We start from the raw sequence: 12,373 nt of genomic DNA on the forward strand, positions 1-12,373 counted from the left end.
TCATGAGTCGTTGTTACACTCTTCTTCGGATTTATTGGATGACGTTATTTTCCGGACTTTGCTTTTGAGATGCATTTAGGCTTGCTATACTTAAAGAACATCGGATCTCACGGGCGTACAGGTTTGCTTTACATTTTTCAGTACATTATTTTCATGTTCCTACCTGCTATTGTACTGTATAGCATGTCATATTATTCATGTTTTCTACCTACTACTGCTCTTCCTGTACAGCATTTTATATCATTTTTGTTCATACCTGCTACCGTACCGTTCATCATGTTATATTATTCATGTTTCTACTTGCTACTGTCCTTCCTGTATAGCATGTTATACTGTTCATGTTTCTACCTGTTACTGTTCCACATGCATTCTATTGTTTGTTCTTGTATTGCACATTTCATATTATATAGCTTTAAGCATGCCTCCCTTTTTTATATAGGACATTTAGAAGACTACAAGGTCGTTTGATTTGACACTATAAGTGGACACCCTAAAAAACTTAAACTCGTCACGTCGGGGAGCTTAGAGCTAGCGCAGTGGGCAGCACGTCCATCTTCAACAACAGAACATGTCTTCCCTAGCAAAACCATTTCTTTCCTAGAAATTAAACAACAAGTCATAGGATTTCGAGGTTGTTTGCTTAGCGCAACATAAATTCTCACTTTAGCCTTTGCACAGTCAAACTGTGCAATTTAAGTCCTACCTCGTTCTAGGTTTCGAGGTTGTCGTCCGATACGACGTAAACCCTCATATCTTCCAGGCGATTTGTGTGACCTGTTACTGTTCCACATGCATTCTACTGTTTGTTCTTGTATTGCACATTTCATATTATATAGCTTTAAGCATGTCTCCCTTCTTTATATAGGACATTTAGAGGACTACAAGGCCGTTTGATTTGACATTATAACTGAACACCCTAGAAAACTTAAACTCGTCACGCCGGGGAGCTTAGAGCTAGCGCGGTGGACAACACGACCATCTTCAACAGCAAAACATGTCTTCCCCAACAAAACAATTCCTTTCCTAGAAATTAAACAACAATCCATAGTATTTCGAGGTTGTTTGCCTAGCGCAACATAAATCCTCTACCTATTCTTTAGACATTCGTATAGCTCTGCTGTACGATTTAAGCCCTAACTCGTTCTAGGTTCCGAGATTGTTGTCCGATACGACGTAAATCCACATATATTCTAGGCAATTTGTGTGACCATGTCACACAAATATAAGCCTTAATTAAATAAAATTGGCATGATGAAACACTTTAATAATTTCTTCTTGAAACTGAAGTCAAACCATAGGATAGACTGGGAAGCTACCTAGGTTCGCCTCAGGATACGTGGCCTCCCCTAGTTTCTCTTCATTCGGATTCCTCAACAATGTTCCAGATTCGAGCATTTCCCCTTTCACACCTCTTCGTCCTATTTCGTTGAAAAGTCCAATCCTTTTGACTTTTTTGAAGATAGTATTCACTGATTTTTATCGAGAGTTTTCTTAGGTGACTTCGGTCATTTAAGATGTAATTAATTATAGGAGTTTGCCCTTATAGGAAACTTTTCCGAACTCAGCCTAAAATAAACACTATTTAATTCTTTGTATTAAATAGGGAAACTTGTCGACAAACAAAACGGTTTCGCGGACCAAATGGATGTCATATATTTTCTTAGTTTGTTTGAACGAGCCTCATCCTCAAGTCCTGTATTTATCCCTCGGGATAGATACAGGATTTGAGGCAGGACGCTCTTTCATTTAAACCGTGAAAAATATGAGGTCAGTTTGATTTCATATTTTTCTTAAAACTTATATATATGTATGAAAATTAAACGTCCCTCTGAAGCGGGCGACGGGACTTCACTTCCAGCGACCGACAGCTTCTTACGGACAACTTTTGAACAAACCACCCACAAAACTTTTTAACTTTACTTACTTTTTTGCTGCCGACAGAAAGAAGAGGAAAGAGGAAGAGGATATGTGTATAACCTTAGAGGCGACACTATAAAAGTGGAGGGTCATGCAGGTGGTGAGACAAGCTACATACGTTTAGGGCGGGCAAGGGAAGATTCGAATTTGTCGCGTGCAGGAGAGCCAACCAAGTGGTCATTTGGTGTGATGAGGGAGGAAGGCATACCTCATGTTCTAGGAGCATTTTCAACCTACATGTTTGTGTGGAAAAAGAAGCGGGTTTCTCACGTGCATGCATGATAGAGGAGGTCGAATCGAGTCTGACATCTTATGCGGCTTCAAGCAGAGGAGGAGAGGAAGGGTTTCATGGAGGTCAAACCGATTAGATAAGGGTAGCGGTTTGTTGGTTTAATTTATATAAGATATTCGGTTTATTTAAGTAGATGTTATTATGTGAATATTAAACATTATAAATTTTTATTAATGAGTAAATTTAGACAAGCAATTGAATAAAAGGAAAACAAGAGGTCTACATTTTGTGCAAAAGGAGATAAGGGGGTAATGTTAGGTTGACCTTTTATTAATTTTATTAAATGGAAATATCCTTTATTAGCATTGAATTATGATTAAATTATAAGTCATGATCTATAGGCAAAACAACATTCAGGAGAAGAAGAAAATCAATATTTTTTAGTCAATTAAATTATAAATTATTTATTCTTAAAATGTGTTTTATTTGTAATTGAAGGTAGAAAGTATATATAGAAAGATTAAAATCAATAAGTTTATCACATCAATTCGATGAGAATTTTCTCATTTAAGCTAAGGAAATGTTTAAATTCATTTGAGGTCATAAGTATTAAATATTAATTTATAAACCAATTTCAAGAACCCAAATTAAGATATTGCAAGCTAAAGGATTATTTTATAAAGTGAAATCAAAATGAGTGATTACTATTTTATTTGCATTAAATTCAATTTTTTTATTTTAAAATGTTTCATTTGTTCATACATATTAAAACCACTAAAAGCATTTTTATAATCAAAATAAGATAGAATAAAATGATATGATTGTTTTATCGTTTCAATTATTTTATCTTTTTTGCACTGTATTAAATAAAAAAATATGAATAAAATAATTGAAAAATATTTAATATAAGTTGAATAAAAGATAAATGATTAAGTCAATTAAGAATCACCCCCATATGACATTAACTTGGGGTGTTTTTATGCTTGTCCACATTAAAAGAAAAATAGTTGTGCCTTTATGGTACAAAATGCAAAAAAAATAATGGTACTCTTGAGATGATCTCTTCAAAGAAATGAAAATGAAAATATAATTATTAAAATGATGAAAAAGCAATTGATTACGATAATTTTTAAAAAAATTATAAAATAAAAAAAAATGTAAATTTTACCTTTTCAATTGACTAGCATATTCCATTGAGTAATCATGTTAGACATTCACATAAATATTTAATGCATAACAAAGTACTAATTATTCACTAAGTTGTTTTAAAATTAACATATTTAAATAATATTTCATAAAAAAAATCTGTTAGATTAAGATGATTCGTAGGAGAAAATTTGTTTACAGAAGAAGATGGACTACTGATAATAGGTAGCAAATTGTTTGTTTTATGTGGTCATTTTTACGATATTATTTATTTTAGAAAAATTAGATAATCTTATGTGTTTTGTTAGAGAATTTTCAGTATGTATTATGGTTTGACAGTTCTTTTACAATTAAATAAAAAATGTCGACAAAAAACTTGTTTAGAAATGTTTTCATTTAACGTCCAAACGTCCATTCTTGCCTTAATTAACTTCAAGTTTCCGAACCGGGTCTTGACAGTATAAGTGTGAGATATGCAGACTCATAGAATTTGTGAGCTATATATGTACGTGCCCCCAAAAAAATAAAAAGCAACACAATGAAGGTTGCGATCAAATTGACTTGTTGCAATATTAAAAGCTACACAAAAATAGAAACCCAAGAAAGTGTATCACTCTAATGCCAAGTGTAGAATATAAAAATTTCTTTTTTTTAATATTTAATTTAAACCAATATAAATGCAAATTGAAAAATAAAATAACAAACAAGCTATGGTAAAATAAGAAAAAATGACCGCAAGTATGCAAAAAACAACCTTCCTACTTTCAATATATACAATTAGATTTCCTTTTTAGCAATTGAACCTGATTTTCTTGACATGAATTTCCAAGATCCTAATTTCACTCATTATTATGAATTTGTAGGTTCTAACACTACCTTCAGTCTTCATTACCCAAGAAAATTAACAATGATATCCTGATTAAGAGATGAGTAAATAATTGATAGCAAAATTTATATCTATTATTTGGTTTATTAATTGATGGTTGAAGGTCACACTTGGGTAGCATTGTAATAGCTATGTTAAAAAAAAGGAGGTTTGAGTGGCAGTGACAATTTGAAAGTAACTGTCGAGACGGTTCCCTCATTAGGAGATAAGTTTCAATCGAATCAGATGAAACAAAGAAGTCAAAAGCAAGATGAGAGCAGAAGACAGGAGCAAGGGTGAGAAAACAAGAAGAGCAACTAAAAGAGGAAGAGAGACTTACATGAATCTCGAGCCTTAAATTGACACCATTCGTGGTGTTCAGTGTATTCATTTGAAGGTGACGACATTGGGAGAGTGTCATGTACGAAGGAGAAGGGAAGGAGGAATAGGGGGTAGCTTCGAGCGTCGTGTTGTGAGCAAGGAAGGAGTTTAGTGTGGGGAATAAGCTTTGCGTGCATGTGACCTAATGTGAAGAGAGAGAAAAAGAGAGATCAAAAGGCTTGTGTGTCACAACTTGACCTCAGACTTGGAATTAACTAAGACGGGAACGGAAAATCGAACGGTAAAAATAAATTCTCTATTATTTTATTTATCTCACAAACAATGAATATTCAAATATTCATGAAAGAGTAACTAGAGAAATCAATTAAATTAATAAGTAGAAGTTTTACATTTTCGGTTGTTGTTTTCGCCTCCTACACACATTTGCTCCACTTCTATCCATCTTGCCAAAAAGCTTAGAGCCTAAAAAAAAATTAAACATCGTAAATTATCTAAAGATAACCCATGAGTAATCACACTTGTAAACTACAACAATCCAAGAAAAAAAATTAATATGGCTACTAGTCTTTCATATCTCTATAAGAAAATTGGGATATGCTAATCATTTATATTTTTATAAGAAATCTTTGAATATACTAAAGCATATATCAATAATGACATTTTCTAAATGAAAATATTCTAAACTTCTATATTTATTAACTTTAACTTCTTTTTACTTTATACTCTTAACATACACATATGTCTGTCTAAGGATCACTGCCAAAATAACCTAACACGTCTCTGGTCGATATTATCATGTATACACAACGGTTAGCAATCAAAATATCACAATTGTCTGAGATGGATAGGTCCTTACTCAGCCCTGACAAATAATCTCTAATGGACACAGCAGTTAGCGATTTAAATATCATAATTGTCAGAGTGGTAAGTTTTGTCTACTTGAATCTGACCGATATTCTCCTTTCGGCACAACGAATAGTGATCAAAATATTACAATTATTTGGGATAGTAGGAAAATATCTATGCGCGCGAGTACACTGAAGTCCCTTGCCTGTACCATTAGAAGTGAACTCCTCTCAAAATGCAAATACAAGCTTTTACATATAAGCTAATCCATTTTAACATATCATGCATTCTTTTCTTATGAAGCACTTTACATCTATTTACTGCTGAATAAATGCAATCTTACTATATTCCCAAGTCATGAAATAAACTGATATTTGCACATTTACTAAAATATATATATATATATATATATCTATCTATCTGTGTGTGTGATTATGTGGCAAACTAATATGTATACCCCTACTAGAGTCATGCAATGATTTCTAAACTAAATTGTTATGCTACTATATTTAACACGCATACTTATTATAATGTACAATTATTTGTCTTGCATATCTTTCCTATCATGCATATATTACATGTCTGACAATATGAAGAATTTATTATTGAATTAAGGCATATATGAAATCAAACATACATTGTAAAATAAAGATAATTACTGTAATTTAAAAATATAATTACTCGCCTCAATCTTCAAAAAAAACTTCTTCAAAAGCTTATTTCTCCACTTAACCTGTTAACCTTAGTTACTATAACTCCAATTTAATGCTTAAAAATGCTTTCAGTTTTAACAAAAGTAATCTAAATTAAACAAATTATTTTACCTTAGGGGCTCGGTTTACTTCCTCGCACTCGAGGCTCCTCTAGGCTCCTCCTTCCTCTCCTAATCAATTTAGTTCGGCCTTTACTCTTTTACCTATACTTTCAAATATTGAATTATAATTAAACACATAATATATTCAATTAAATATACTAATTCAATTTATAAAATTAATCCCTTACCTCCTTGTATGACTTCTTTCTCCTCTAGCTTGAGTATTTTTTGTCGTTGATTTCTGATTTAAGAAAAAGTAATATCAACCATTAATATAAATTGAATTTACTTATATTTTAATAACTGATATAATTCTACACTCAACTCAATTATGTTGATCCTATCTTCATTCAATTTGAGATTTTAATAGTTAAGATCTTGATTTTAAAAATACGCACAATTAACAATTAAAGAATAAATTTAAGGATAAATAAAATTTACTAATTAAATTATAAAATAACACAATTAACATTAAAACTCATTCAGCTACCTTACGCCCTCCCCGTATGTATGCTAAGGTTGCAGGCTTGGAGTCCCCTTATCTTCCTCCACAACTTCAATCAAGACACTATGCAACTCCTTACTTCTCCTTACTTCTTCACATCAAAGCCGCTTGACGCCTCTTCCCTCAATTAGTTAGACACAAGCCGCTCGTCCTGCAAACAAAAATGCTCTTCTCGTCCTGCAGACCGCATCTTCTCCTTCACACTCTTCTTCCTTTTCTTCTTCTTCGCTCGACCTTCCACCTCTCAACAAAGTCGCATCCCTACTTTTCTCCCCGCTCCTCTTCTACTTATGGCTAGGGCATAGGCTTCTTTCTCACGTAACGACGTCGAACCTAAGCACGAACCGCTCATTCCTTCGATAAGAGTTGGTCTTCTAGCCCGCTTTGTTCCTCATAGGTAAATCTTCCCCTTCTCCTCTCATCGCCGCTGCTTATCGTTCGTTGCTTCTAGCTCTCTTCAATTCATTTCGTTCAATTTGAAAGGATATATGATTCATTAAGCAATCACAAAAGGATGCTTCTACTCGATTTTTTTTTCCAGATATTACATTGCGAGTGTTTTGTGTGGATTCGAGCTAAAATGGTGGGGAGAAAGGAGTATGCAACTTGAACGCTAGCCAAAAGATTTTTGGATTGCAACAGGGAAGGATTGACGACAGTGAATGTGGAAAAAGGGTTTATAGTTTTATTTATATAAATTATTTTAAATTAAATGTTATTAAGTGAATATTAAATATTATGAGCCAAAACCAGTGATTATAATTATGATTAAAATGCAGATCAGAAATTAGAGACACAAGAATAATCAGATTTGAAGAAAGAAGAAGACAATTTGCGACAATAAATGTTAGTTATCAATTAAATTATATATTATTATGTACCGAAATAGGTTTTATTACTAATTAAAATCAGAAAGCAAAAGTAGAAGGATATTTGGAATGAAAATAAAGGATAGATGGTCACATCAATCAAGTTAAGATTTTTACTATATAAGCTAAGGTAGTGATTAAATTCAAATGAAATTATACGCACTAAATATGATTTCATAAATTAATTTGAGGAATCCAATTTAAGATATCAGAAACTAAAGATTTGAAAGGGTTATTTTATAATGTGAATTTGATATGAGAAGTTACTATTTTATATGCATTACATTTATTTTCTTTTATTTAAAGGCAGTTGTGCTTTCAAATAAATATCTCATTACTTCATAAGAGCTTACAAGTATTTATTTGATTAAAATATAATTAAAAAATGAAATAATTGTTTTGTGATTTGCACTGCTTCACCATTTGCCTTCCACAAAAAGTAAAATAAATTTAATGATTGAACGAAATTAAATATAACTTGAATAAAAGAAAAATGATCAAGTCTATCATGAATCGCCCCTTATGATACTAGCTGGAGACATTATTTTATTCATGCGTCTTAAATATAAAAGAAGTGATAATGATTGAAAATTTCTTGGTACTAAATGGTAAAAAAATAAAAAAAGATCATACCATTATTGATACAATTTTATACGACGCTCGAGAAATGAATTCTTAAAATAAAAAGAAACAAAAATATAATTGATTAAAAAGATGAAAATGTAAATGATTAAGATGATTAAAAAAAATTTAATAAATAAAAAATATAAAGTTTACTTGATCAACATATTCCTTTGTGCAATCATGTTAGACATTTGCATATAATTACTTGATGCAAAATAGAGTAGTAATTTTTCATTAAGTTACATTTGCATATAATTATTTGATGCAAAATAGAGTAGTAATTTTTCATTAAGTTGTTTTAAACTTAATTTGTTATTTAAATTTTCTTTCATTAAAAAAAAATTATAATAGACTGATATGATTGATATGAGAGAATTTGTTTATAAAAGGAGCGGAATTATGGAAAATAGGTAGTAGATTGTTTTATTGAAAATAGGAATTATTGAAAACAGGATTTTCCTCAAAAGAAACAAAATTTAACTGGATTTTCCTCAAAAGTCCCTTCAAACTATGAAATTATTGTCCTTTACAACATGCATGCTGGTTGGCCTTTTACTTTCCTAGAAAAAAAGTTGACATGTTGGCTGGCAAGTCTGGAGCCTAAACTTTGATATTTCACTTTTAAAATGCTAGTGAGAGTGGTATTTTTAATGTGATGTTAAGGATTTAAGAGCTATGCATGTAAATATAAATGTTTAGGTGTTAGATATGTAAATATATAAGAATTATGCAGCATGTATTTAAATGCCCCAAAAAATTATCTCACTTTGTTAACAAATCAGGCTGCCACAAGGCAATAAGTGCTGTTATTGGAGAAGCAAAATATTAATATATTGGCTGGCAAGTCTGGAGCCTAGTACGGTATAGAGATAGAATGTGCAAGAAAAATCAAGGAGAAAATACTACCAAACTTACAGTTTCGATTTGAAGTCCAAAGTTTCCATTTGACAACGTTGAATCGCTGCTTAAAATTTCAAACTCCCAGTTTGGCACATAAACGCCAAGAAGTAAGGCAATATACATTGCAGAAAGCACGACAGCAACAATCCTTCACAGAAACAATAATTTAGCGCATGAAATATTGTTAATTTTCAAGCCTATATGATAAGCAAACTAAGATTTCATAGTATTTAAAAGTTGATTAGCGTCCTTGAGATTATCACCTACTAAAGTTGATGCTAAAATACTAGAAACTTTTTGGGAGAGTTACATAAATAACATCCGAATCTTATCTTTTTACAAAACTAACCATGTCAATTTTTTGGAACTATTTGCAAATGACAGTATTTGAGTGGTTAGTCAGCACGTGCAAAATCCAAGGAAAAAGTGTTAGGAAGTTATTATTCAAATCCTCAAATGTATAAAAGTCCCCCAAAAGTGAATTATTATAAACTAAATCCAAGCAATTGAACATTCAAGCATAAATGAAAGCAGATTATGTTAGCTTTATTTAAGAAAAAAGTCAACATCCAGATATTGCAGAAAGAGCAAAAAAAGTGGATGATTGTATGTGGAAGTTGAATGCAGAGCCATGGCACAATATGCATTCAAATTGATGTGAGCTAATACCCATTTAGGATAACTTGATTAACTGTTACTCGGCTCATAATGTTATACTCGGAATCGTTCCACCATCCACATTATCAGCAATCTTATTTTTCAGCTACGCATTACAAATATCAAAGTAGATCATCACTTCATAAGAAATATTTTATTTTCCAAAAAAAAAATCACTTATAATGTCTCCAATTTAATTAAGTGGTGGAAATTTTTACCAAAGGTAATACAATACTTGCATTTGGAAATTTTCACCAAAGGTAATACAATACTTGCATTTTTCTCATTCACAGAACAAGATGAAGCTCGCAAATATATACTCCAAATCTAATCAAGTGATGGAAATTTTTACCAAAGGAGCTATAATGCCTGCATTTTTCTCATTCACAGAACAAGATGAAGCTCGTAGATATATAGTCCCGGGGGGAGGGGGGGGTAGTGGTTCTTCTTGATTAAGGATATAATTCCCATTATTGATCCTTTAAAAGAATAGTATAGAATGATATGTGGACTTCCTGTTCGGGCCTATTTTAGATATAAATTATTTAATGTGTCAAATTTAGTCTTTGAAATTTATCCAAATTAGCCCCACACCCTATAAATTCTATTTAAGGTGAAGGAAACATCACCAAAAAGGTAAAACTAGAGGGCATATCTGTATTTTCGCATTTTTCCATATCTTCTCATTTTTTCCAAATAAGAATCCCCAATTTCATTTTTAGCTTGAATTTCAATTCCTACTCGAGTTGTATATCTTGCAAAATGAGAAACGCCAAAGGAGCACAAAAATCAAAGATTACGCTATAAAGCCTTTCATGATATTTGTTCTCGATGCACAGTTCATCATGATTTTTGTTATCCATCCATTGCTCACCGTGATCTCACATATTTGTTCTCCACACTATGCTCATAGCAACCTCCAACCTCCCTACTTCTCCGGCATTTCTTGTTCTGTAATGGCCACAGCTTGAGTAAAAAATGAAACTAAAGATTGAGATAGATAAAAATAGAAGCCGTAGAAAAAAGTAAGAGATTGCTATACCCTTTAGCAACAAGTTGAAATGGTGGGACTAATTTCGATTAACTTTGAGGATTTAGGTACTAAATTAGGAAATCAAATAATCTAAAAACTAAAATAAGCTCAGCACACAGTAAAGGGATCAATTTAACCATCTGTATCAACTTATTATATTCTCATTTAAAGGCCTTCTTACAAGTCGTTAAAATATAATACGTTTTTCTTCTCCATGCCTCTCAGCAACTAATAAGAATCCTTTATTACAAAAAAATGTGTTTTACATATACAAAAATAATTAGAAGTAATCAACATATAATCAAAATAGATCAATCATAATCTTCAAAAAACATATGAAACGCAAGACTTTTATGATAGAATCTAAGGAATAAAATAATACTTGATAAAATACTTATTACAATATCAATCATAATTCGAAATATTTTAGCATATATAAAAAAAAAGTACAAATAAGGTAAGTGATGATTTGTCTGATAAGTGTATCTTTCCATCAATGCCTTTATTTATTTGTTGAAACAATTACCTAGTTAGAATAATATTTACCTTAAAGTATTATATGCAAAAAGTATATGTATATAAGATATATAAGTTATCATTATTCTAATAAAGAAAATATACCGTGCCTTTGCGCTTTGTGAATTCAAGCAAGCAAGACCCTTGCGCTTAGCGTTAACATTAAACTTCTGAAAACACTAAATATCAAAGAAAGCAAAGTTCCTTTCGAGTGAATTTAAAAAGGAAAAGCAAATCCTCATAAATAAAGATCTTATATTTTCAGTACATAACTAAAGTTCTAACCATTGAATGTAGTATTTCTTCATAAATGACACTGGAGAATCCACAGCCAAGTTGTTAGCAAGCCAGACCTCCGATATGGCACCTAGAAAGTATCCAATGGATATCCTCTGGTAAATGTATGAAGACAATTAAACACAGAAGGTTTATTGAGAGTGAGAGAGAGCATAGAGCACAAGAACAACTAATATAGAAGTACAACCAGGTTCTTTCCTGTAAACTATAGACAACAAAGAACATACACTATCAAATTACATAGAACAACTAAAAACTATGCATAACTATCTCAGGAATCCATCCAAATTACAAAAGTAATGAAATTTCATGAGAATGACAAACCGAAATCATAATCACATCAATCACATATTTATGTATAAATGAAGCGTATCCTCAGAATTAAACAGAAAAACAAATGCAAGCTATCATACAATTTTCATTATATAAAAATGACCAAATCAGCACCATTAATGATCGCAATAACTGGTTATAAATTATCCTTGAAGGCCATCTTTATGCTACCTTTAGGCCTCACATTTTATAATTAACTGGCTTGACTGAATCAAAAGATTGACCCTCTCGTGCTTAAAATAATAACAAATACATCACCGAAATGGCCATAGTTAAAATCCATGAATCGTATGACAGCAAATAATAAAATATTTTTCCATTAATGGAACATATTGTGGCATCGCTCAGCATTGTATTGATAAAGCCGGTCTGGAGAATGGAGAACTATTTCATAATGATAAAAAACTAACAATAATAACACCCTATTTTGCATGTTGCTCGTGTTTGTCAATTTGATACAAAATTATTTTAAAATCA

The 12,373-nt window shown here is 31.5% G+C and overlaps 1 protein-coding gene across 1 annotated transcript in view; it reads right to left on the minus strand.

The window, feature by feature from the left end:
- Positions 1-11,602, minus strand: part of LOC110031110 (heparan-alpha-glucosaminide N-acetyltransferase-like) — a gene marked incomplete at its 3' end in the record, with an annotated part of 34,828 nt that extends 23,226 nt beyond the window's left edge. The window contains 3 exon segments of the mRNA XM_020734158.1: positions 9,076-9,208; positions 11,372-11,445; positions 11,552-11,602. Coding sequence (XP_020589817.1) covers positions 9,076-9,208; positions 11,372-11,445; positions 11,552-11,554 — 210 coding nt within the window.
- Between the last annotated feature and the right edge of the window lie 771 nt (positions 11,603-12,373).

This window comes from Phalaenopsis equestris, unplaced genomic scaffold (assembly GCF_001263595.1).
Source record: "Phalaenopsis equestris unplaced genomic scaffold, ASM126359v1 Scaffold000768, whole genome shotgun sequence".
NCBI lineage: Eukaryota > Viridiplantae > Streptophyta > Magnoliopsida > Asparagales > Orchidaceae > Phalaenopsis > Phalaenopsis equestris.